Source organism: Ictidomys tridecemlineatus, chromosome 9 (genome assembly GCF_052094955.1).
Source record: "Ictidomys tridecemlineatus isolate mIctTri1 chromosome 9, mIctTri1.hap1, whole genome shotgun sequence".
Lineage (NCBI taxonomy): Eukaryota > Metazoa > Chordata > Mammalia > Rodentia > Sciuridae > Ictidomys > Ictidomys tridecemlineatus.
Window position 1 is genome coordinate 183170 of NC_135485.1, and position 19797 is coordinate 202966.

Below are 19797 nucleotides of genomic sequence, written 5' to 3' on the forward strand. Positions count from 1 at the left end.
CTTTTGTTTATCATGGAAGGTTTTTATTTCATTGTCAAATTTGAAGCTTAATTTTTCTGGATATAAGATTCTTGGTTGGCATCGATTATCTTTTAGAGCTTGGTATATGTTGTTCCAGGATCTCCTGGTTTTGACAGTCTGGGTTAAAAAAAATCTGCTGAGATCGAAATTGGTCTTCCCTTATAGGTAATCTGATTTTTCTTTCTTATAGCATTAAGAATAAAAATCTATTCTTATTCTGTATGCTAGGCATTTTCATTATAATGTATCTTTGTGTAGATCTGTTGTAATTTTATACATTTGATGTCCTATAGGCTGCTTGTATCAGATTTTCCAGTTCATTCTTTTTTTTTTTTAAGAGAGAGGAGAGAGAGAGAGAGAGAACTTTTGATATTTTTGGCAGACACAACATCTTTGTTTGTATGTGGAGCTGAGGATCGAACCCGGGCCGCATGCATGCCAGGCAAGCGCGCCACCGCTTGAGCCACATCCCCAGCCCCCCAGTTCATTCTTTATGCTTGAGAAATTTTCTGATATTATTTCATTGAAGAGATTGTGCATTCCTTTGGTTTGAATCTCTGAACCTTTCTCTATTCCAATAAATCTTAAAAATTTAGTCTTTTGATGGTATCTCATAATTCTTGGATATTCTGTTCATGGTTTCTTACCATCTTCACTGTGAGGTCAACTTTATTTTCAGGATTGTATATTTTGTCTTTATTATCTGAGGTCCTGTCTTCCAAGTGATCTAGTCTGTTGGTGATGCTATCTGTTGAGTTTTTTAATTGTCTTATTGTTTCTTTCATTTCAAAGATTTCTGTTTGTTTGTTTTTCAGTATCTCTCTCTCTTTCTTGAAATAATATCTTGCAACCTCTGTATTTGCTCTCCTATCTCTTTGTTGGTGTGATTGATGGTTGCCTGTATTTGGTCTCTTATGTCTTTGTTGGAGTGATCGGTTTTTGCTTTTATCTGCTCACTTAGGTCGTTCTTTAATTCCCAAATCATCTTAGTTATGTACATTCTGAACTCCTTGTCTGACATTTCACCTACTGTGCTATCTATGGATTCTGTTGTTGTAGTATCTTGGTTTGTTGGGGGCACTTTCCTCCCTTATTTTTTCATGATGTCTATGTATCTCTCTCTCTTGCAGTGTTATCTGAGGTATCATAGCTTCTGCCCTGTTGTCTTATAGTGTCCCTATATGTTATCAATACCTCACTATTAAGGAAGAAATCAATATTACAGCACACAGTGTACCCAACGTGCAGCCATATATCAGTTAGCTTCTATTTTTACATTTATAGTTTTGTCACTATAATCAGAAATGATGAGTTCGGTTATCTTCTACCATATAGTCAATAGGTTTGCTTAATGGTTTACAGTTTCTAGTGGAAGAAGGGGGTCTGGGGGGTTGGCTGAGATGTTTATGAGGTAGGATGTGAGAATAAGGAGGTATTAGGTTATATGACTAGTGAGAGGGTAATTATAAGAAATTAGCGGTTAGTAGGAGAAACAAGAGATAAGCAACCCCATGCAAGACTCCATTACCTAGCAACAGGATAACTGTTAGCACCCCTAGTAGAGAAACCTCTGGTGCAGCAGGCCCACAGGGACCTTGGTGACTTCTTACCAGGTCCTTATTGTTATCTCTTGATAGAAGTGGCAATATCTTGAAATTATATTTTACCACAACTTACTGTTGAAGAAGCCGGTTATTTGTCCCACGGAGTCTCCTGCAATGGATTTTGCTGCTTGTTCTCTTCACTGTTAACTGAGACTTTCTCTATCCATTCTATGGGTTTCCTCTGACCCAGACACCAAGCAGATTCAGGCAGTGGGTTTGTTCAGTTCTGTCTGTTCTGGTATGCTTTGGTCTGGTCTGTTTCTTCTGGTTCGTTTTTTATTCTGATTTATTCTGGTCTGGTCTGTTCTGGTTTGTTCTGGTCAGGTCTACTTTGTTCTGGTTTATTCTGGTCTGGTCTCATTTGCTCTGGTTGGTTTGTTCCGGTTTGTCCTTTTCTGATCTGTTTGGTCTGTCCTGTCTGGTCTGAGCAGGGCTGCTTGCCCCAGGAAGGATATAGTCTCTGGCTATCTGCTGTACTGTGATTCTGGCAGCCATTGAATGTCAACTAGGTCCAGTAGTTCAGTGGAGTTTGTAAACCATGTTGTTTTAACTATTATAGGTATTTCCTATTTCTTAGCCAGTGCCTTAGTCCATGAGAGCTGCTATAATAGAATGCCACAGATAGATAAGTTAAAAGAAAATAAGTTTATTTCTCAGTTCTAGAGCCTGGAAAGGCCAAGGCCAAGACATGAAATATGGAGCACTCCATCTCCACATTGGAGCTTAAATGCTGCCTCTTACCAAGGGGAGGGGTGCTGATATTCACATGGCAGAAAGTATAAGGGCAGTCCTTCTGCCAAGCCCTTTAATAACAGCATTGACCTCATAAGCTGACACCTGCCCAGAGGCCTCAGGCCTAGCACTGTGCATTGGAGATGATGCTTCCATCACACAATTCTGGGAGATGCCTTCAAACCAAAGCAACCAGAATAATGCTTTAAAGAAAGCTCCCCCATGTGCCTGCTTTCCTGTTGCCCAATGTTATCACTTATATAAGAGAGACTAGAGGGCTGGGGTTGTGGCTCAGCGGTAGAGCGCTCGCCTAGCATGTGCGAGGCCCTGGGTTCCATCCACAGCACCACATAAAAATAAATAAATAAAGATATTGTGTCCAACTAAAAAGTAAATATTTAAAAAAAAAAAGAATTTTAAATTAAAAAAAAGAGAGAGAGAGATAAGAAATGGGGGTTATTCCTCACCAATTTCATTTTGATGAATGAGTTCACAACTAAGTTTGCTCTTCTTTTTAGTATCGTTGTGAACTTATGGAGTTAGGCATGTTGATTTGATTCCACTTATCAGTTATTTTTAGTATACAATTGCCACATCTTTGGCCAATGGGAATATCTTTGTATCAGCTCCTGAGTCCTTTAGACAAGGCCTTGGTGGTAGTTGTCCACTCTCCTGGCCCTCTGGTCCGTGCAGTGTTGCTAGACCATTGTGAGGTGTCCTTGAGTCCTGATCATCTTCCACCTTTTCCTTTGAGTGGAAGTACTATTTGAGGGCCACCCTCTCAGAGATGGAGGTGCCTGCTGATGCTGGCCCCTCTGTTCTCTGGACACAGTAAGGAAATCTAAGATAAAACAGGCTTGAGTTTGTATTCTTCCAGTTCATATTCAGGATGATGCAGTGAACTGCTTAGACCTTACTCTGTCCTTCATTACCCTCTAGGAATACTGGGTTCATTGTCTCCACTCAGCAAAGAATTGAAGAACAGGACACAGAGAGAGCAAGCAAGCAGCAGGTTTATTCTAAAAGTGACAGAGACTTTCTAAAGAGAAGGGGCCCCAGAGCTGGGTGTCTGGTGGGGGAGTTTTGGCTTGTTCTTTTTATGGTCTCTGGAATTTCCTCCTTTCCTCCCCTGTCCACATTCTTCTCACTGTTATTGATCCTTCTGTCTACCTGTCTACTTCAGTTTTTCTATCAGATCCCCTGCTTACGAGCACAAGTACAGAAGTGTCTGTCTGGGCCTTGCTTGTGTTCACAAGCACTTTTGTTAACCAGGATATTGACCACATCAGAAGACCCTCTCCATGCTGCTTTGTTCTGGTCCTGCCTGTGACCTCCTCACTCACCATCTTGCCCTGGCTGCTTAAGCCCTTCTACATCTCCCTCACTTTCAACCTCCCAACCTGGTTATCAGCACCCAAAGTTGATAGTTAGGGGTGTATGACTCACCTGTGCCATCTCTGGCAGATATATGATCTCAGAAGTGTGAGACCTGGGCAGGTGGGGGTGGATCTGTGTTGTGCTTTTGTTTTGTTTTAGCTTATTGTTAAATATATATACTGGAAGAAAACAAATAATAAAATCGTAGTAGAAAGTTCCTTCTAAGCACAACCCAGAAGCCATTGTTAAAGGATCAGTCGAGAAAATTAATTTGGCCAAATGAAAAAGTCTGCATAGCCACAAATTACTACAATTAAAGTAAAATCTGCACAGAGCCACACTTGAGTATCCAAGAGACCAACACCTTGCTGGGCCATTGGGGTAGACTTCCTAGTGACAGAGGAAGACCTGCAGGCCTGTTCACAGCCTCTGGCAGGGATGGGGCTGCTGGCTCTCCTTACAGATGAGAAAACAACCAGGCTGAATTTCTTCAAGTTTGTGCTGGACAGTGGCAGAGCAGGACCTGAACGAACCCTTGCAAGGAGCCAGCAGGATAGCCAGCTGCAGTGTCCCGACACCACACCCACCATCCTTGCAAGGGGCTAGCAGCCTGGCCTGCTGCTGTTGGACTTGAAGACCTTTCATTACAGGCGGACGTCGTACAGCTCCAAGTCAAGGGTGACACCTGCTCAGTAAATTCAGCCTCATTCTGATCTCCCCAGGAGAAGCATCTGCTCAGGGGCCACTGAGAGAGCTGGGCCAGGGGGCCTAGAGAGAACCCAGAGTGTTCTGAAACTAATATAGTCAGGTTTAGTGTGGACTGTTGACATCACTAAAGTGACCACTCTTGGCCTCTGCAGAACTGCTGCCACCTCCATGCTCAGCCCTGCTCAGCAACTCATGCAGTACTGAATTGTTTGTTAGTCTCTCCCAGGAAGGTGTCATTCAGTAGATTTTTTTGACACACAAAGCAAGGATGTGGTTTCTATGTGAGTCTATGGTGAATGTTTTGAAGAGATATGTGATTTGTAGAAGGCCAAATTCAAGAATGCATACCATCTCCCTGTCATTTAGAATGTTCTCTCTTCTCTAGGGGACATCCGACACCCAAAGCGTGTCCAGCAGACTGATTTGGCTGCAACACTGGCAATTGGACTTGGTTTGCCAATTCCTAAAGACAGTGTGGGGAGTCTCTTATTCCCAGTTGTAGAAGGGAAACCAGTGAGGGAACAACTGAGATTCTTACACCTGAACACAGTGCAGCTCAGCAAGTTGCTGCAGGAGAACATGCCATCTTATGAGAAAGGTAAGCTAACTGGCAGTTCCCAGCCTCTGAGGTCACCATCTGTGCCCCGTGTTCCCATGTGCTTTGTGCTATGCATTGTGGTTGTCATGGGCTACTTTGTGTCTCACGCTCTTCCACCATGTCCCTGCCTTCCTGACCCTCAGAACCTCACCTGTCAGCCTCAGCACCCACAGATGTATCATCTAGGTGTGCTTCCTTCATAACTGTATTCATTCTGCTAACATTCACCATGTTCTTATGAGCCAAGGAGTGTTAAAGGCACTGGAGATAAGCACACATGGCACAAGGTTTCTGTCCTCACAAAACCTTCCAGAGGGAGGAAAGAAAAGTACCATGGTAGATGCCAGATGGCCACCTTGAGAAAGAATGCACAGGGAAGGGGAGTGCAGGAGTGGGTGCTGGCGACACGACTTACCTTTGAATAGCTGCCCAAGAGGGAGCCCCACAGGCTGAGGAGACCAGGTGCTGCAGCAGGGACATCAGAGAGATATGGGGGCCCACTGGGCATCGGAGGGCTTTGGCTTTTATTCTGGGTAAGGTGGGGGGGCACTGCAGGGTTTTGCACCAAGCCCAGAATCTTGGGCCTGTGTTTTCCAAGGCTCTCAGGAGAAAATGAGTCAGAAAGCAATTGCAGTGCTCTGAGGAGAGAGGAGGCTGCCGGTGGCAGTGGAATCTGGGAGAAGCAGTTACACTGTGGATGTTTTGAAGGGAGTGAAACAGGATCTGCTGGAGCACTGGGATACAAGGTCATAGAAGACCCATGGGAAGGATGGGCCTCTGTTCTCAGCGTGGCAGTGAAAGGGGGCTATCATACACTGCTGTGGGCAAGACTTTGACAGGAGCAAGTTTGCAAGGCAGGGTCGTGGGGCACAGTGACCAGGAAGCCATGAACAGAGTTCCTCAGCAGTGGGCAACTGTGTCAACTACTGGGAACTGACTGCTGACCTGGCAGTACAGGCTCATCAGGACCTGCAGACCAGCTCAACTGGATACTGGGGAAGCCTGGTTGGGGTGGTACAGGTGAGGACAACAGAAGGTGAGCAGGGAAATGGACTAGGTTGATGTGGGGCTGAGAGCAAGTGTTTTCAGTTTAAGTCAGAGCTACAAAGGATGTTTATGTGCCAATAGGAATGGTCCTGGGAGGAACAAAAAATTTTAAAAACAGTCCTTGGATAAGAATGTGCCTTCCTGAGGCCCTCTGTAGATATTTGAGTTTTGTTTGTTTTTAGAGCATTAGAGTTATACACAGTAGTTGGATTCATTTTGACAAAATCACATATGCATGGAATTTGATTTATTCCATTTCAGTCCCAGGTGCCCCCTTTTCTCCCTCCTTCTGTTCCACTGATCATCCTTCCTCTCATTTATTTATTTTTGGTTGGTGTTTTCTACCTACACATACAGGTAGAATCCTCTGTGGTATACTGACATATGCTTACAGCATGATTTTGTTAAATTCATTCCCCATTTTCTCCCCTTTCCCTTCCCTCCTCCCTCCCTCTCAATCTCCCTCTTCTATTCCATTGGTCTTCCCCTATATTTTTATGATATCCAATCCCCACCCCACCTTTTCCCCTTATTTTTCTTTAGCTTAAGCATATGAGACAAAATATTTGACCCTTGATCATCTGAGTCTGACTTGTTTCACTTAGCATGATGTTCTCCAGTTCTGTCCATTTGCTGAAAAATATCATAATTTTATTTTTATGACCAAGTAAGATTTCATTATGTGTATGTACCACATTTTCTTAATCTACTAATCTATTGACGAGCATCTGGGCTGGTTCCATAATTTGGCTTTTGTGAATTGCATTGCTATACACATTGATATGGCTATGTCACTGTAGTATGCTGATGTTAGACTTTTTGGATAAATACCAAAGAGTCAGGTAGCTGGGTCATATGGTAGTTCTATTCCTAGCCCTTTGAGGAATCTCCATACTGCTTTCCAGAATGGTTGTTTGAGTTTGCAGTCCTACCAACAGTGTATGAGTGTACTTTTCCCCCTGCATCCTCACCAGCATTTATTATTATTTGTAATCTTGATCATTGCCATTCTGACTGAAATGAGATGAAATCTTAGTGTAGTTTTGATTTACATTTCCCTGTTTGCCAGGGGTGTTGAACATTTTTTTATAATTTGTTGAATTGTTTTTTCAAATGCTTTACTCTGCCACGTCCAGGCACATCAAACACAACTCGCCTGACGCCAGGCCCCGTCTGGAATCTAGAGAAGGTGCCTCCAGTTTGAGGCAGCATTTGACCTGATGTTAGCAGGTCTTCCTCTTGGAGGTTGTGGGGTGCTGCCAGCAGCAGGTGACACTGTGAGTGTCACATGTAGAAAACAGGCCTTGCAACTGGGGACTGGCCAGGAGCCACGGGCAACAGGGCGGGAGGACCTGCTGAGCCAGCGCATAGCCATGAGGTGTCTAGAGAGGAGCTTCTTGCAGGTGAGGCCTGGGCAGCACACATTTCAGCCAGACCAAACCCAACTATTACTTTCGGTTGTTTGTTTTTATTTTTTCCAAAAATAGTTTTTATTAGCATGATGGTTTTTCATATTTATTGTGTTAATATGTACCCTTTCTCTTGCACTAGAAAAAACACCAATGAAAGTAAGAGACAACGGAAGCATTGTTTGCCTATTTCAGAAATATCAGGGTAGGAGAAATGGAGAGCCAAAGTGAGTAGGGGAAGAGATGACCCTGCCAGACAAACTCAGGACGGCCCCTGGAATGAGGAAACATCCCTGGGGTCCTACACCCCAAGAAGCCTATGTCCACACTGTCCATACATGTGCTGACACAGAGATGGTATAGCTCTTAGCAAAGCCTATAGAGACCCACTTTACCCATCCTGTCCTTGGGCAGTCTTTCCACTCTTGTGGGACTGGCTGTTCCTTGACTCAGGATCTTTGCCCATGCCTGGGATCCTTAACTTTCAGCTTACAAGTCAGACTATCCTTTTCCCACCCCACTTACAATCTTAAATCAGTTCCTCTCCATTACCAGAGGTCTTGCATTGTACCATCTGCTTTTCCTTTGCAGCATTTTTCTCATTATATAAGGGTGTGTGTGTGTGTGTGTGTGTGTGTGTGTGTGTGTGTGTGTGTGTGTCCCCTACAGAATCCTGCCAAGGAAGCAGGAATTGTACCTATTCACTCAACATGTGTCTTACCAAACATACTACCCTTGGCCTATAGTCAGGGCTCAGGAAGTGTTTGTTTGGATAAATGAACAGGTGGCCCCATGTCTCTGTGATTCCTAGATGGGGATGTTGTGGGGTATAGACACAGGTGCCTGTGTTTCTCTCTCTTAGAGGAACTGTGGACACAAGTGGCCCACTTCAGGGTGGGAGGTGCAGCATCTTGTTGCCAGCTTTGGAGTTTCACCCTTAGTTCAGATTTCTACTCCCACCGCTCTGTGAGTAGCAGGTGATGTGCCCTCTGTCTTAGATGCGGCCTCTGGAAACAGGCATGATGCTCACATGACACTCCCAGGTCATTGCTATGGAAAACAAGGAATAAGTTGCTTGGCCATTGCCTCTTCCAAGTCACATCCTCCAGCTCTCCCAGGTTGGCTTGCAGGCCTCAGGGTACACGTCTGGGGCTTGTGCCACAGGCTCTGCTGGGCAAGGCCCGAGGTGTGCTCACAGAATCCCTCAAGCTCAGTGTCTGATTGGGGAGCCTGCTGATAGGCACACTAAGACTGCCTTCCAGTGGCCCTTCTGGAGCATGAAGACTCAGAGAGGAAGTTCTTGGTTTACAGACCCATCTGGTTACTAGTAAGTGTGATCCAGCAAAGACTTAGCTCAGCCAGCTCTAGAAAAGGGCCATGTCAGCCTTGGTCTCCAGCAGACATGAGGCTGGGTTCTTTGGGGAGCTGGCATTCCATGTAGGCTGCACCACTGGCCATCCTGAGCAGGGACAGGCCTCAGTGGTGCTAGTGCAAGGACAGAGGGCCAGCCTTTGCTGGGGAGGTAGGCATGGTGGGCAAGGTCCCCACACACACTGCCAAGACAAGCATTCTGCAAAACAGGGCCTGTCAGTAATGCACTTCAGGGTAGTTTTAATACTGTACGAGAAGAGTGGAAAGAGACAACAGGGAGGAAGGGAAAAGGCAAGTGAGGGAGGTGAAGAAGGAATCCAGGCGGAGCAGCAGCAGACATTTCTGTCACTGTGTGTGCTGATGACCTAGGCCTGACAGTGCTGATAATGGACACACACATTTCCTCGGCTTCCTCAGCCCCTCCCCTAAAGGGACAGAGAGGTATCTGTCCTAAAAATGTGCCAAGAAAAACCGAATACTCTGGAATTGTGTCTGTTCTGACATGCGTGTGATCTTTTGGTTCTCTTGCTAGATCCCGGATTTGAGCAGTTTAAAATGGCAGAAAGGTTGCATGGGAACTGGGTCAAACTACACTTGGAGGAAAACCGTTCAGACGTCCTGCTCAGCCTTGGAACCAAGGTGCTCAGGCAGTACCTGGGTGCACTGAAGACCCTGAGTCTGTCTCTGAGCACACAAGTGGCCCAGTACGATATCTACTCGATGGCAGTGGGGACTGTCGTGGTTTTGGAGGTACGGATGTTCATGGAGCCATGGCTCAGGGGCTAAATTTGTTTGGTAACTCAGCCAAAATAGGACAGTTCAAAATATATATAATAAGGTTGTGGCTAAACAAGAAAACTGAATTTTTCAACCCTTTAGTTTTGTGCCTTGACTTGGACACAAAGCAGTGCATGCAACAGGTGTCTACCCTCAGCGTTGCCATGGGAAGAGAAATAATAAGGCATGTGGTTTGGGTAGACAGTTAAAAGTAATCCTTCAGTGGGCTCTTCTGACCTCGCTGTATGAGCAGCTGATGAGCTCAGAGGGTTGCCACCCGGTCACAGAAACCACTGGTGTTTTTCTGTTCCAGGTTCTCACCCTGCTCCTCCTCAGCACCCCACAGGCGCTGTGCAGAGGGGCTGACCTGGAAGTTCCTCTGCGGTCTCCTGTGTTTTCCCTGCTCTTTTATTTGGTATTCCTAGTTCTTTCGGCTATTCATGTCATAGTGTGCACCTCAGCCACAAGTTCCTGCTACCTCTGTAGCCTCCCATGGCCAGTGGCAGGAGGGCTGATGGTTCTGGTTTCCGCACTGCTCTGTGCAATTGTCTCCACTCTCACCAGGACTGTCATCGAGAGCACTCTCCTGAGGAAGGTAGGCTGTATCCATGTACGCTCTTGTTATGTTGGCCAGACTTCCAGTCATCAGACATTGGTTGAACACCTGGCATGTACCAGTATAATTCTGGTAGGGCAGTTCCCTGGGATAGCCACATACCAAAGGGGTTAGTTGGGAAGGACCTCAGCAGCCACCCAGACCTCTGGCATCTTGACTGCCAGGTTATGGTTGTAGTCAGGTCTCAGCCCTTTATTCTCAGTTGAGAAAAAAGGTTTCCTGAACTGGGGAGGAAGTAGAAGCAGAGCTGCTACACAAGGATGGGGAGTGTGAGTCTGAGTCCTAGTAGGCCCTTGCCCTGTGGCTGAGGGACAGTCTCAGGCAGACACACAGGATGGCCCTGCTCATCTGGTCAGCCTCACCAAGTACAGTTTTCTTTTCAAGGCTGACATTTTCCTTTGCAATTCTTAGTCTCTGGTTTGGCACCTTTGTTTGTGAGCTTAGAGATGGTGACAGGAAGAATGGATAGTTGCAGTTGGGTCCAGAGTGCCCTGTGCAGAGACTCCAGCCCCATCCCATGCAGCTGCCATCCCTCCTTGCAGGGGTCTCGGAGGCCCTCTGCTGTGTGGGCCCAGGCACTCATGTGTCCCTAGGGCATGATGGTCTTCATCCACAGCTGCATCTCTAGGGCCTGGCTGGGTGACTCTCCCTGGGTACCTCACAAGCAATGGTTTCAAAAGAATGCAAACAGTTGCGCCCTCATCTTGAGCTGTCTTTGGCCAGCCTGCTTCATGGATAGTACTATGTGCCACCCTTGTCATCTTAACAGAAACCATTGTAGTGGGGATCATGGAGTTCTGGAAATTCATGGAGAAATTAGATGTCTGGTTTAAGGAATTTATCAGGGTCCTTTGTTTTTGAACAACAGGAACTGGCATGGAAGCAGGAGCAGGAGGGCTGGGTCAGGATCCACTGGCCAGTGCTCCAAGCTCTATCACTGCCCAGAGAGCCCAGGTGCTTTCAGTCTCTGTCACCGAGCTTATGACTTACAGTCCAGGGTGAGGACAACTGGCCGGCCATGTGGTGTCAATGTCCCAGAAGCAGGGGAGGGGTCTTCCAGAATGGGCAGCAGGCACTGGGCTGAGGACCAGCAGGTATCTGTCACAGGGGGTTCTTCACTGTGAGTGAGGATTTTAGCACATGCAGAAAAACACATGTCATTTTCAGATTACTACAGAAAATGCATTTTCTTCTCACAGAATGCAGCTCTCCCCAGCTCCAGATGGTCAGAGATGGATCTTCTCCTGATGCTGGGCACAGCAGGCCACGTCCTGAGCCTGGGTGCCAGCAGCTTTGTGGAAGAGGAGCATCAGACCTGGTACTTCCTGGTCAATACCCTGTGTCTGGCTCTGAGCCAAGAAACCTGCCGTAGCTGCTTTCCAGGAGATGACAGCAAGCCTCAGCACAGTGTCCACATGCTGCAGGACAGTGCAGTCTACAGAGCCCCCATACTCCACAGAGCAGGCCACACCTCCCCCTCCTCAGAAGCACTTGGGGGCCACACACGGTGGGCTATCCTGGCAAGCCCCTGGCTGGTGCTGGCCTGTTGCCGATTGCTACGGTCCCTGAACCAGACAGGAGTGCAGGGAGCCCACAGGCCTGACCTCGGCCTCTGGCTCACCAGGTAAGCATGAGCCTCAGCTATGGGCTAGACCCTCTGTAGGTGATGGTCACACACTACGTCTTTTACATTTAGGCCTGTTTTATCTTACGAATAGGATAATGTAAGAAATCTAAAGAAATGAGCAAATGTAACTCAGGAACGAGTGTTGAAAGGTGGCCTGATAGATTTTCGGTGCTGAATCACAGATAACTGATCATGATTAAGACCCTGAATTCTAGAGTGACTGCTCCTAAGATATGACTCTAGGTTGAGCTCATAGTGGCTAAATCTGCTCTGCTGCCTGGGACAGGAAGGATGAGGTCAGCTGGGCAGGGGGCTGGGGCCTCTGCTGCAGCCCTGCCCTTTGTAGCTCCTTTTTCCTCTTGTCATCCCTCTTTCTCCATCCGGGAGGACAGAGCGTGTGACGATGGTCAGCACTATGAGCCTCTTACTGTGGCTGGAGAGCACAGAGAAAGTGAACTATAGCAGACAGGAGCATTTAAAGTAAGGATGGTACACACGAAGGAAACTGAGGCAGAAGTCAAGATGGCTCTTTTACTGGGGTGCTAAAATGAACAAGAACAGCAAGAAGAGTAGACGGTGACCATCTGCTCAATTCACGGACCTCATAACTGCATAACACAGCAGCAGTGCTGCTCCTCTGGGGCCCAGGGAGTTTCAGGCTCACATCGCAGGTTATCTTGCACCTGTGATGATGAAGCCCAGCTTGAGCACAGGTGAGCCGAAGAACCCTGGCCCCTCATGGCCTCTCCTTTGGGATTCCCTAGTGCTGAGTCAGCGAGTCAGCAAGTTGCGTGTTCCAGCAGACCGCTGGTATCTGCCTGTGTCCCAGAGCAGCCCTGGAAGTGAACACCCAAGCTGGAGATTAAGGAGCAGGGCTAGAGAGAGGCCAGGCCACTGAGCCCGACTCTGTGAAATTCCTGCCCCAGAAGAGCACAGTGACACCCCCACTTCGTATTTTCTTGGGAAATTGAAGCATTGGAACAGTCCTGGCATGTTGTTGGCCTGTCATCTCAGGCATGGACATGCTGCCGCCTGCCTCCTGAGCTGTCCTTGCGCTGTCCGAGCATTCCTGTTGATGGTAAAGAGGCAGCAGCATCCTGTTGGAAAGGCCCCTGCCTTCTGTGTGGTGGTATGCCGCAGTGCAGAAGAGCACCCGAGATGGTGGTGCAGTTCAAACCAGGCGACCCCAGGAAGGTCCACGGTGCTGACCATCCTCCTGACTTGACACTGCTACATCACTCCTCAGATTTCAGAAGTCTTTTCCCCTTTCTGTGTGTGCCTTGGAAGAAAGTTACTCGTCCATTTTACCACTGCTGCAGTCTGAGCTGTGTGAGTATGAGCTGTGTACCATGTACTCTGACCACTCCTCCTCACCCAGGAGACTGCGGGGTGGCAGCCTGTGAGTTCATCTGTGTGAGTGAGCGGCACAGGCCAGGAGAGGAGGGTCCAGGGGACTGGGACCGTGTGCACCTCTGAGTCCATCTGTGAGGGGAAGGGAGACTTCAGCTTGACAGTCTTATTTGTAACGTTTGAAGAACCTTTGTTTGAATTTGAACAACCAGCCTTTTTTTTTTTATTTCCTTATCAGGAAAATTAGCTGTTTTTACATAGCTATCATTACTATGAGACTCAGAGGTCACTAGTTGGGTAATGATTCTGCATTTTCTGTTTCATTTCAGCTCTGACCACAAGGTGGAGCTCTCTGGTCTGGCCGCTCTCTCCCTGCTGGTGATCTTCTTGTTGGTTCAGAGAGGGTGCTCCCTGGTGTCCAGAGCAGCTTTGGCACTGGGGCTGCTGGGTGTTTTCTGCTACAGGGCAGCCATTGGGAATGTGCTGTTTCCATGGCAACCAGGCAACAAAGGCTTTTCAAAGTAAGTGCACTGGACACGTGAGAACTTGATTTTAGAAGTATCTTTGTATTTTATGGTAATTTATGTCCTAAAAAATGCCATGCCAATCTTACAGCACTAGGGCTTGGTTTTTGTGAATGGTGATTCCATCAGCAGCTGCTAGAGCTTACCAAACCTTAATGAACTACTCTGTTAATTCTTTTAGGAGAGAAAGAAAACTTGGAAATAAGGTCATTGAGATATGACTGTAGAGATGAGAGGGTGACAGTGAGTGCTGCTCCCCAGCAAGTGGGAAAGGAAGCAGAGAGCCTCGTAATTTACAGTGCTCCCAGAGGGCCAGGAGCTCGTGCTACGCCTATCAGGAGCACTCAGTCACCACTGTTTCCACCTGCTAGTGGCCACTCCTCTGCTTGGGGGTATGATGGTACAGGCTGTGCCTACTCCCGAGGGGTGGCAACCATAGCTACCCCTTTGACAGGCTGTCTTTCTTCTTAAGCAGTTCTTGAGGTAAGGCAGAGGGCAGGAGGGATGGAGAGGCAGGCAGGCTCCCTGAGGCATCCCTTACAGCTGCGAGAGTCAGGACAAGGCAGCTGTCTGATGAGAGTGGTGACCCTCACAGTTCTATGGAAGCTCTCAGGCAGGACACTGTGTACCAGCAGTCGGTAAAACTGTCATATGACCCCAACAAGTGTGTTTCACTTTCCATATTTATAAAAGACTGAAATAAAATATTGGTAATTATATTTAGAACCTGAGGTCATAGGTGGATTGTAATCTTCCTTTCTACGTATTATTAAAACTTATGTGTGTCTAGAATTCACAAGTATGGCTTCTCTAATTAAGCAAAGGTCCAGCTCTGAGCAGGGGTCGTGGCGGGGCTATGCAGGTGGTTGTGGGGTTCAGGGGCATTCCAGAAGCATGTGCTGACAGAAATGGTGTTGAGGCAGTGCCTGCTGACAGGGGGCAGCAGCATGGTAGAGCTTCCTGCCCCAGAGGCTGGGGAGGTCGGAGACACCTCAAAAGCTGTTGGCTTCCCAGTCTGAGACCTGGCAGACTTCCAGGCTGAACACTGTCACACAGTGCAGTATGTGAATGAGTTCCTCATTTCTTCCCAGGTTTATGTGCCTGATGTCAGCATCTCTCACTTAAAGACTTCAACCACCTTGCCTTGTCTTGCCTGCTATCTGCAGCATGTCCTTTGCTGGTGTCCAGAACATAGCCAGTGTGCCTTTTCTTACTTTCTTTTCCTTATTTTTTAGTTGTAAACAGACACAATACCTTTATTTTATTATTTATTTTTGCGTGGTGCTGAGGATTGAACCCAGTACCTCACACATGCCAGGCAAGCGCTCTACCACTGAGCCACAACCCCAGCCTGCCAGTGTGCCTTTTATTTCAGTGTGCTTCCTATAAAATACATCCATCCCTCTGCCCATCTGTCCTGCTTCTGAATACTTCCTGGTTCCAGATCCACCTGGTTCTGGATCTGCTATGGTTCTAGATTCATCCAGTATTCTAAGATCCCTTGCTTTTGGTACCTCACTCACTTCTCCACTCAGAAGCCAGGCTTGGCTGGAGTGTGAGGTCAAGCAGGGTAGTCCTGGGGGTGCCAGAAGCACTGATTACCAGAGCGAGGCAGGTCCATGGGAGATGTCCAGTGATACCTCCCTCCTGTTCACCACCAGCAGCTCTGTCATCTTGTCCTCAGGCAGGCCCTCTTCTAGTCCCTCTTTCTCTTTGAAACTTCTTCAGTGGTTCTGACCTCAGAACCCACCTGGACTGTTCTCACTTTCGTCTTGGCCTGGGCATGGCAGGACACCTAAACTCAGCTGTCCAACCAGGGCCATGTAACAGGCACATGGCACACAGTGCCCACACCATTTGGATTAAACCAATCAAATTAAAAAATGAATATTTTTTAAGGCATAAACATTTCTAAGAAAACCTAACATAGGAACTCATTTTTCAAAACTGATATTATGTTGGTATTCACTTAAAATTTACTTAGTTAGCATTATTTTATTTTAAATGATCAGCTTTTTAAGTTTATATAAAAAATATATGTTTTAGGAATATATGTGGCATGGTGGCACGTGCCTTTAGTCCCAGAAATTTAGGAGGCTGAAGCACAAGAGTCACGAGTCTAAGACCAGCCTGGGCAACTTAATGAGACCCCAACTCAAAATAAAAAAGGGCTAGAGTAGAGTTCAGTGGTAAAGCATCCCTAAATTCCATCCCCAGTTCCTCAAAAAAAAAGTAATATATGTTTCATAAGATGAAGTTCTCACGTGTGGTGTCATAAATTATATCCTTTATAGATTTAAATGAAGCTCTCAAGTACTTTGTTCAACATAGCACTAAGTATGTATCAAGTGTTTACTATCTGCCAAACACTTTATATGCTCTCTGTTGCTAATTGCTAGGACAGGCATGTGAGTTGTTGATGCTGCTCTGTTCTTTCCACAAATGGCAGAGCTGAGTGTCGAAGTCAAAAACAGAGCTAGTAAGCAGCAGAGACAGGACCGAGTGGCTTGGACCATGGTACATTTTCCACATGTGTACATATAATTGTGCAGATCCTCGTTTAGATTTGCCTTACAGTGACACGCTCAGTTGCACACTTAGCATTTGTGAACTTGTAGACATTCCTGACAGCTGGGCTAGCACAGAGGATTTCAGTTAACAATGCAAAGCAGGTAGGTGGCTTTTCTGGTATGCTGCAGGGGTGTGGCTGTGGTCTTGCAACCAGGTGATCCTTGGACCACATGAGCAAGACTTCACCAACTCCATAAGGAAGGCACACATCAGGCTGCCCCTTGCAGGAAGATGGTGGAGGTGACATCCCTTCCACAAGGGTGTCACAGCCCCCTTAGCTGGCTGGGCACATTCAGGCATTCCCCAGTTATATGTGTTTTTCATGAGAAAATATGTATTTGAATTTTTCTAGCTGGTATGAATGAATTAACTTGTTTTGCTCTTTTTTTAGGGGTATTATTGAAGCTCGTTTTGTTTATGTCTTTGTCCTTGGCATTCTGTTCACGGGCACCAAAGACTTGCTTAAATCCCAAGTCATTGCTGCAGACTTCAAAATCAAGACTGTAGGTTTGTGGGAGATATATAGTGGATTAGTTCTTCTGGCAGCATTGCTCTTGAGACCACATAATCTTCCGGTATTAGCCTTTAGTCTCTTGATTCAGACTGTAATGACTAAATTCATCTGGAAGCCTCTGAGACATGATGCAGCTGAGATTACTGTAATGCATTATTGGTTCGGTCAAGCATTCTTCTATTTTCAGGTAGGTTGTTGTTATCTGGGTAGAAGACTATTAACTTTCAACGTCATTTAATCTTTTAGTTTTCTTTGAGAAAATTTTACAAGTTGTAGAGTGATATTTGTTCAGTGGAAGAATTGTCAGTATGCATGATGAATTATGCTTCAATTTCATGTGATACTTTAAGAGTAGAGTACAGCTCCAAGGTGTGGATGAATGGGTGTAAGACAAGATTGCTGCTTTGCAGGGTCAGGGGGTCACCTAGTACCGACAGTCTAGGAGGCGGGTCTGCCCTTCACTGGCTTCAACAGTTAGTCACTGTGCTTCCTCATCCCTTTACCCTTGATATTGGAGCTATCCACCCTGGGGCCTGAAGGATGGTCAGGGCATCTCTCCAGTGTTCAAAGACCCATCAGCAGCAGGCCAAGCCCACTTTGGGTATGCAGGGATAGGACAACTCCTGGACAGGGGGCAAGCCTAGGAGGGATCCAGTTCCACCAGCCTCCTGGGATCCCCAGAGCAGGTGCCACCTCTCCTCTGATCCCCTCCCAACTCAGCTTCCTGACTGATCAGCTACGGGACATCTCTCTGTCTCCTCCATCAGCCTTCTTATGTCAAACAGACCCAGAGGCTCCCAGAGGCTTGCCTGGCTGTGTGTCCCAACAGGTCAGCCTCTTCCCCAGCCTCCTCTGCTCTTGGTTTCCTGTGCTCCCAGCATTACCTGTGGAGCAGCCCACAGCTAAATGGCTTGTCTCTGTTTGACCTCAAAGCCTAAGAGTGGTAGGTGAAATTAGAGAAATCTTTTAAGTCCTTGTGTAGCATGACCAGATGGAGACCATCATGCTGTAGAGTTCCCTGGCCTCCCAACTATCTCAGCCCCTGGTCACTCACTCCATATGCCAGCTAAGCTTCCCCACTGTAGACTCTGCTCCTGTGGAAGGCAGGGGCCCCTGGATGCCAGCATAGGGGTCCTTAAGAGAATGCACAGCCGCAGGCACAGATGCTAATATCCAGCACTTCCCACCCGGTAACCTCTGGCAAGCACCTGCTTCACCTTAGTTTCCTTATCTATAAGCTGGGGACAGTGTATAGTGCCCTTATCCGGGTTGTAGTGTGGCCAGGAGCTTAGTTGTGCCTGGCCCTGGTACTGAACATTCATGATGCTGGTCGAAGAGACAGCTTCTGGAGCACACTTTGCTCCAGGTTTGGCCCAGCTTCCAGTGTGGCAGGAGGCAGCATGGGGCAGCAAGCAGTGCACTCTGAGCTCTGCAGGCCACACCACTAGTGTTTCTGCACCAGGTACCCCCCTGTGCTGGGCTCCAGGCCTCACACTGACAGCCAGAGGAGTCCCTCCTGCTGTCTTCTTGTCCTTCTGTTCTCTGCCCCTTACTTCCCTCCCTGACCTTCAGGTTGAGCTTCTTTCCCTTCACTGTCAGGTTTCCTGGGAGAAGAGTCAGAAGCTTTGCTTCTCCTGCATCCTTCTCTGAGCCCTGCATTTCCTCCACAGCATGAGGATGGGAACATGGGTGTCCACTTGTGCTGGGTCCTGGTCTCTGTCTCAGTTTCCTCCCTGTGTACCGCATCAGCATGGTTGAGGGTTATGAGTTCATACAAGTAGAGCTTTAGCATGTGCAGCCTAGCTGCTGAACCACAAGGTCAGCCCTCTCTGCAGACTGATGCTGTTTGGGGGCTGCCATCAGTCTCCCAGAGCCAGACCTGCTCCTGTACAACCAGGCCTCCTGCCCCTCATCCTTCCTCATGCTTCTTTCCCATGGAAGCCCCTCCCCACTGCCCCCACCAGGAGTTAGGGAACAGCTCACTGTGAGCAGAATGAGTTTCAGGGGAAGATGTACTGTGGCGTCTGCAACAGGTATGGCCTCACACAGGTGAGCAGGGAGTGAGCAGTGCATACCTCTGCCACAGGTGTTCCTGGAACCACACCTGACAAAGGATGAGGGAGGGGGTTTGGGACACCCAGTCAGGGCTCAGGTAGGCAGTTCCAAGAGGGGCCTTGGCTGCGCCTTGTGGACGCAAGTGTGCCACGGACCATATGCTTCCTCAGTGTCTGAAGAGGGTCCTCATGACACAGAGATGGAGGGTCATCACTGCCAGCAGACTGACAGTAAAGTAGCAGAATCTTGGCAGATCCACTTTTTGATCCAAAATCCCATAGCAGGATGAGCTATGTGGCATTGTCCCCCATGTCCCATATCTTATGACCCACCAGGGCTGGGCTACAACCAGCCAGAATGTGGGCAGCAGTCAGAAAAGCCACCCTCAGTAGCAGAATGTTCCCTCCCAGAGCAGTTGTCCCACTCTGCCACATGATTCAGCAGTATCCATCAGGACCCACTGTATAGACAGCACTTGACCTCCAGCCCAGTGTCCCCTCAGACAAGCTGGGCAGCTGTGCCTCACAGGGCCACTTGCATCACCTTGGAAGGCCCTTGTAGGACATCCACACGTGTATCAAGGTCAGCCTCTGGGTCTGCCAGAGGTGTGGGTATGCTTCAATAGCCAGCAGACTGGCCTGTGCTAGTGGCACAAGACCTAGTACTCCACTCCTTCCTCCTGGGCCTATATCATGTGGCAGGCAGATGGACAGGTCACCCACAGCCAGCCTAGTGACCTGAAGAAATGGCAGGCAGTTGGCGCTCACCAGAGCCTCTGGCTCTTCTGACTGTGTGTCCACATTGGTGTGTTCATCTGAGCCGTATGTGTGTGTGTTTCACGTTAACATAGTGGTGGTTGGTGTCTGTATTGCTAAACCAGTGTCAACCCTGTTCTC

The 19797-nt window shown here is 47.6% G+C and overlaps 1 protein-coding gene across 6 annotated transcripts in view; it reads left to right on the plus strand.

Moving 5' to 3' along the window:
- The window catches only part of Pigg (phosphatidylinositol glycan anchor biosynthesis class G (EMM blood group)), a 42303-nt gene that overhangs the window by 16736 nt on the left and 5770 nt on the right, over window positions 1–19797 (plus strand). For 4 of the 6 annotated variants that reach the window (XR_013425609.1, XM_040292891.2, XM_040292890.2 and 1 more), the window contains exons 6-11: window positions 4828–5040; window positions 9400–9617; window positions 9958–10239; window positions 11460–11884; window positions 13567–13758; window positions 16724–17033. Coding sequence is in view for 3 of the 6 variants with exons in the window: in XM_040292891.2 (XP_040148825.1) it covers window positions 4828–5040; window positions 9400–9617; window positions 9958–10239; window positions 11460–11884; window positions 13567–13758; window positions 16724–17033 (1640 nt within the window). In the remaining 3 variants the exon portion in view is untranslated. The remainder of the gene's footprint in view (window positions 1–4827; window positions 5041–9399; window positions 9618–9957; window positions 10240–11459; window positions 11885–13566; window positions 13759–16723; window positions 17034–19797) is intronic. The other 2 variants (XR_005737168.2, XR_001229571.4) reach the window with 1 other exon arrangement.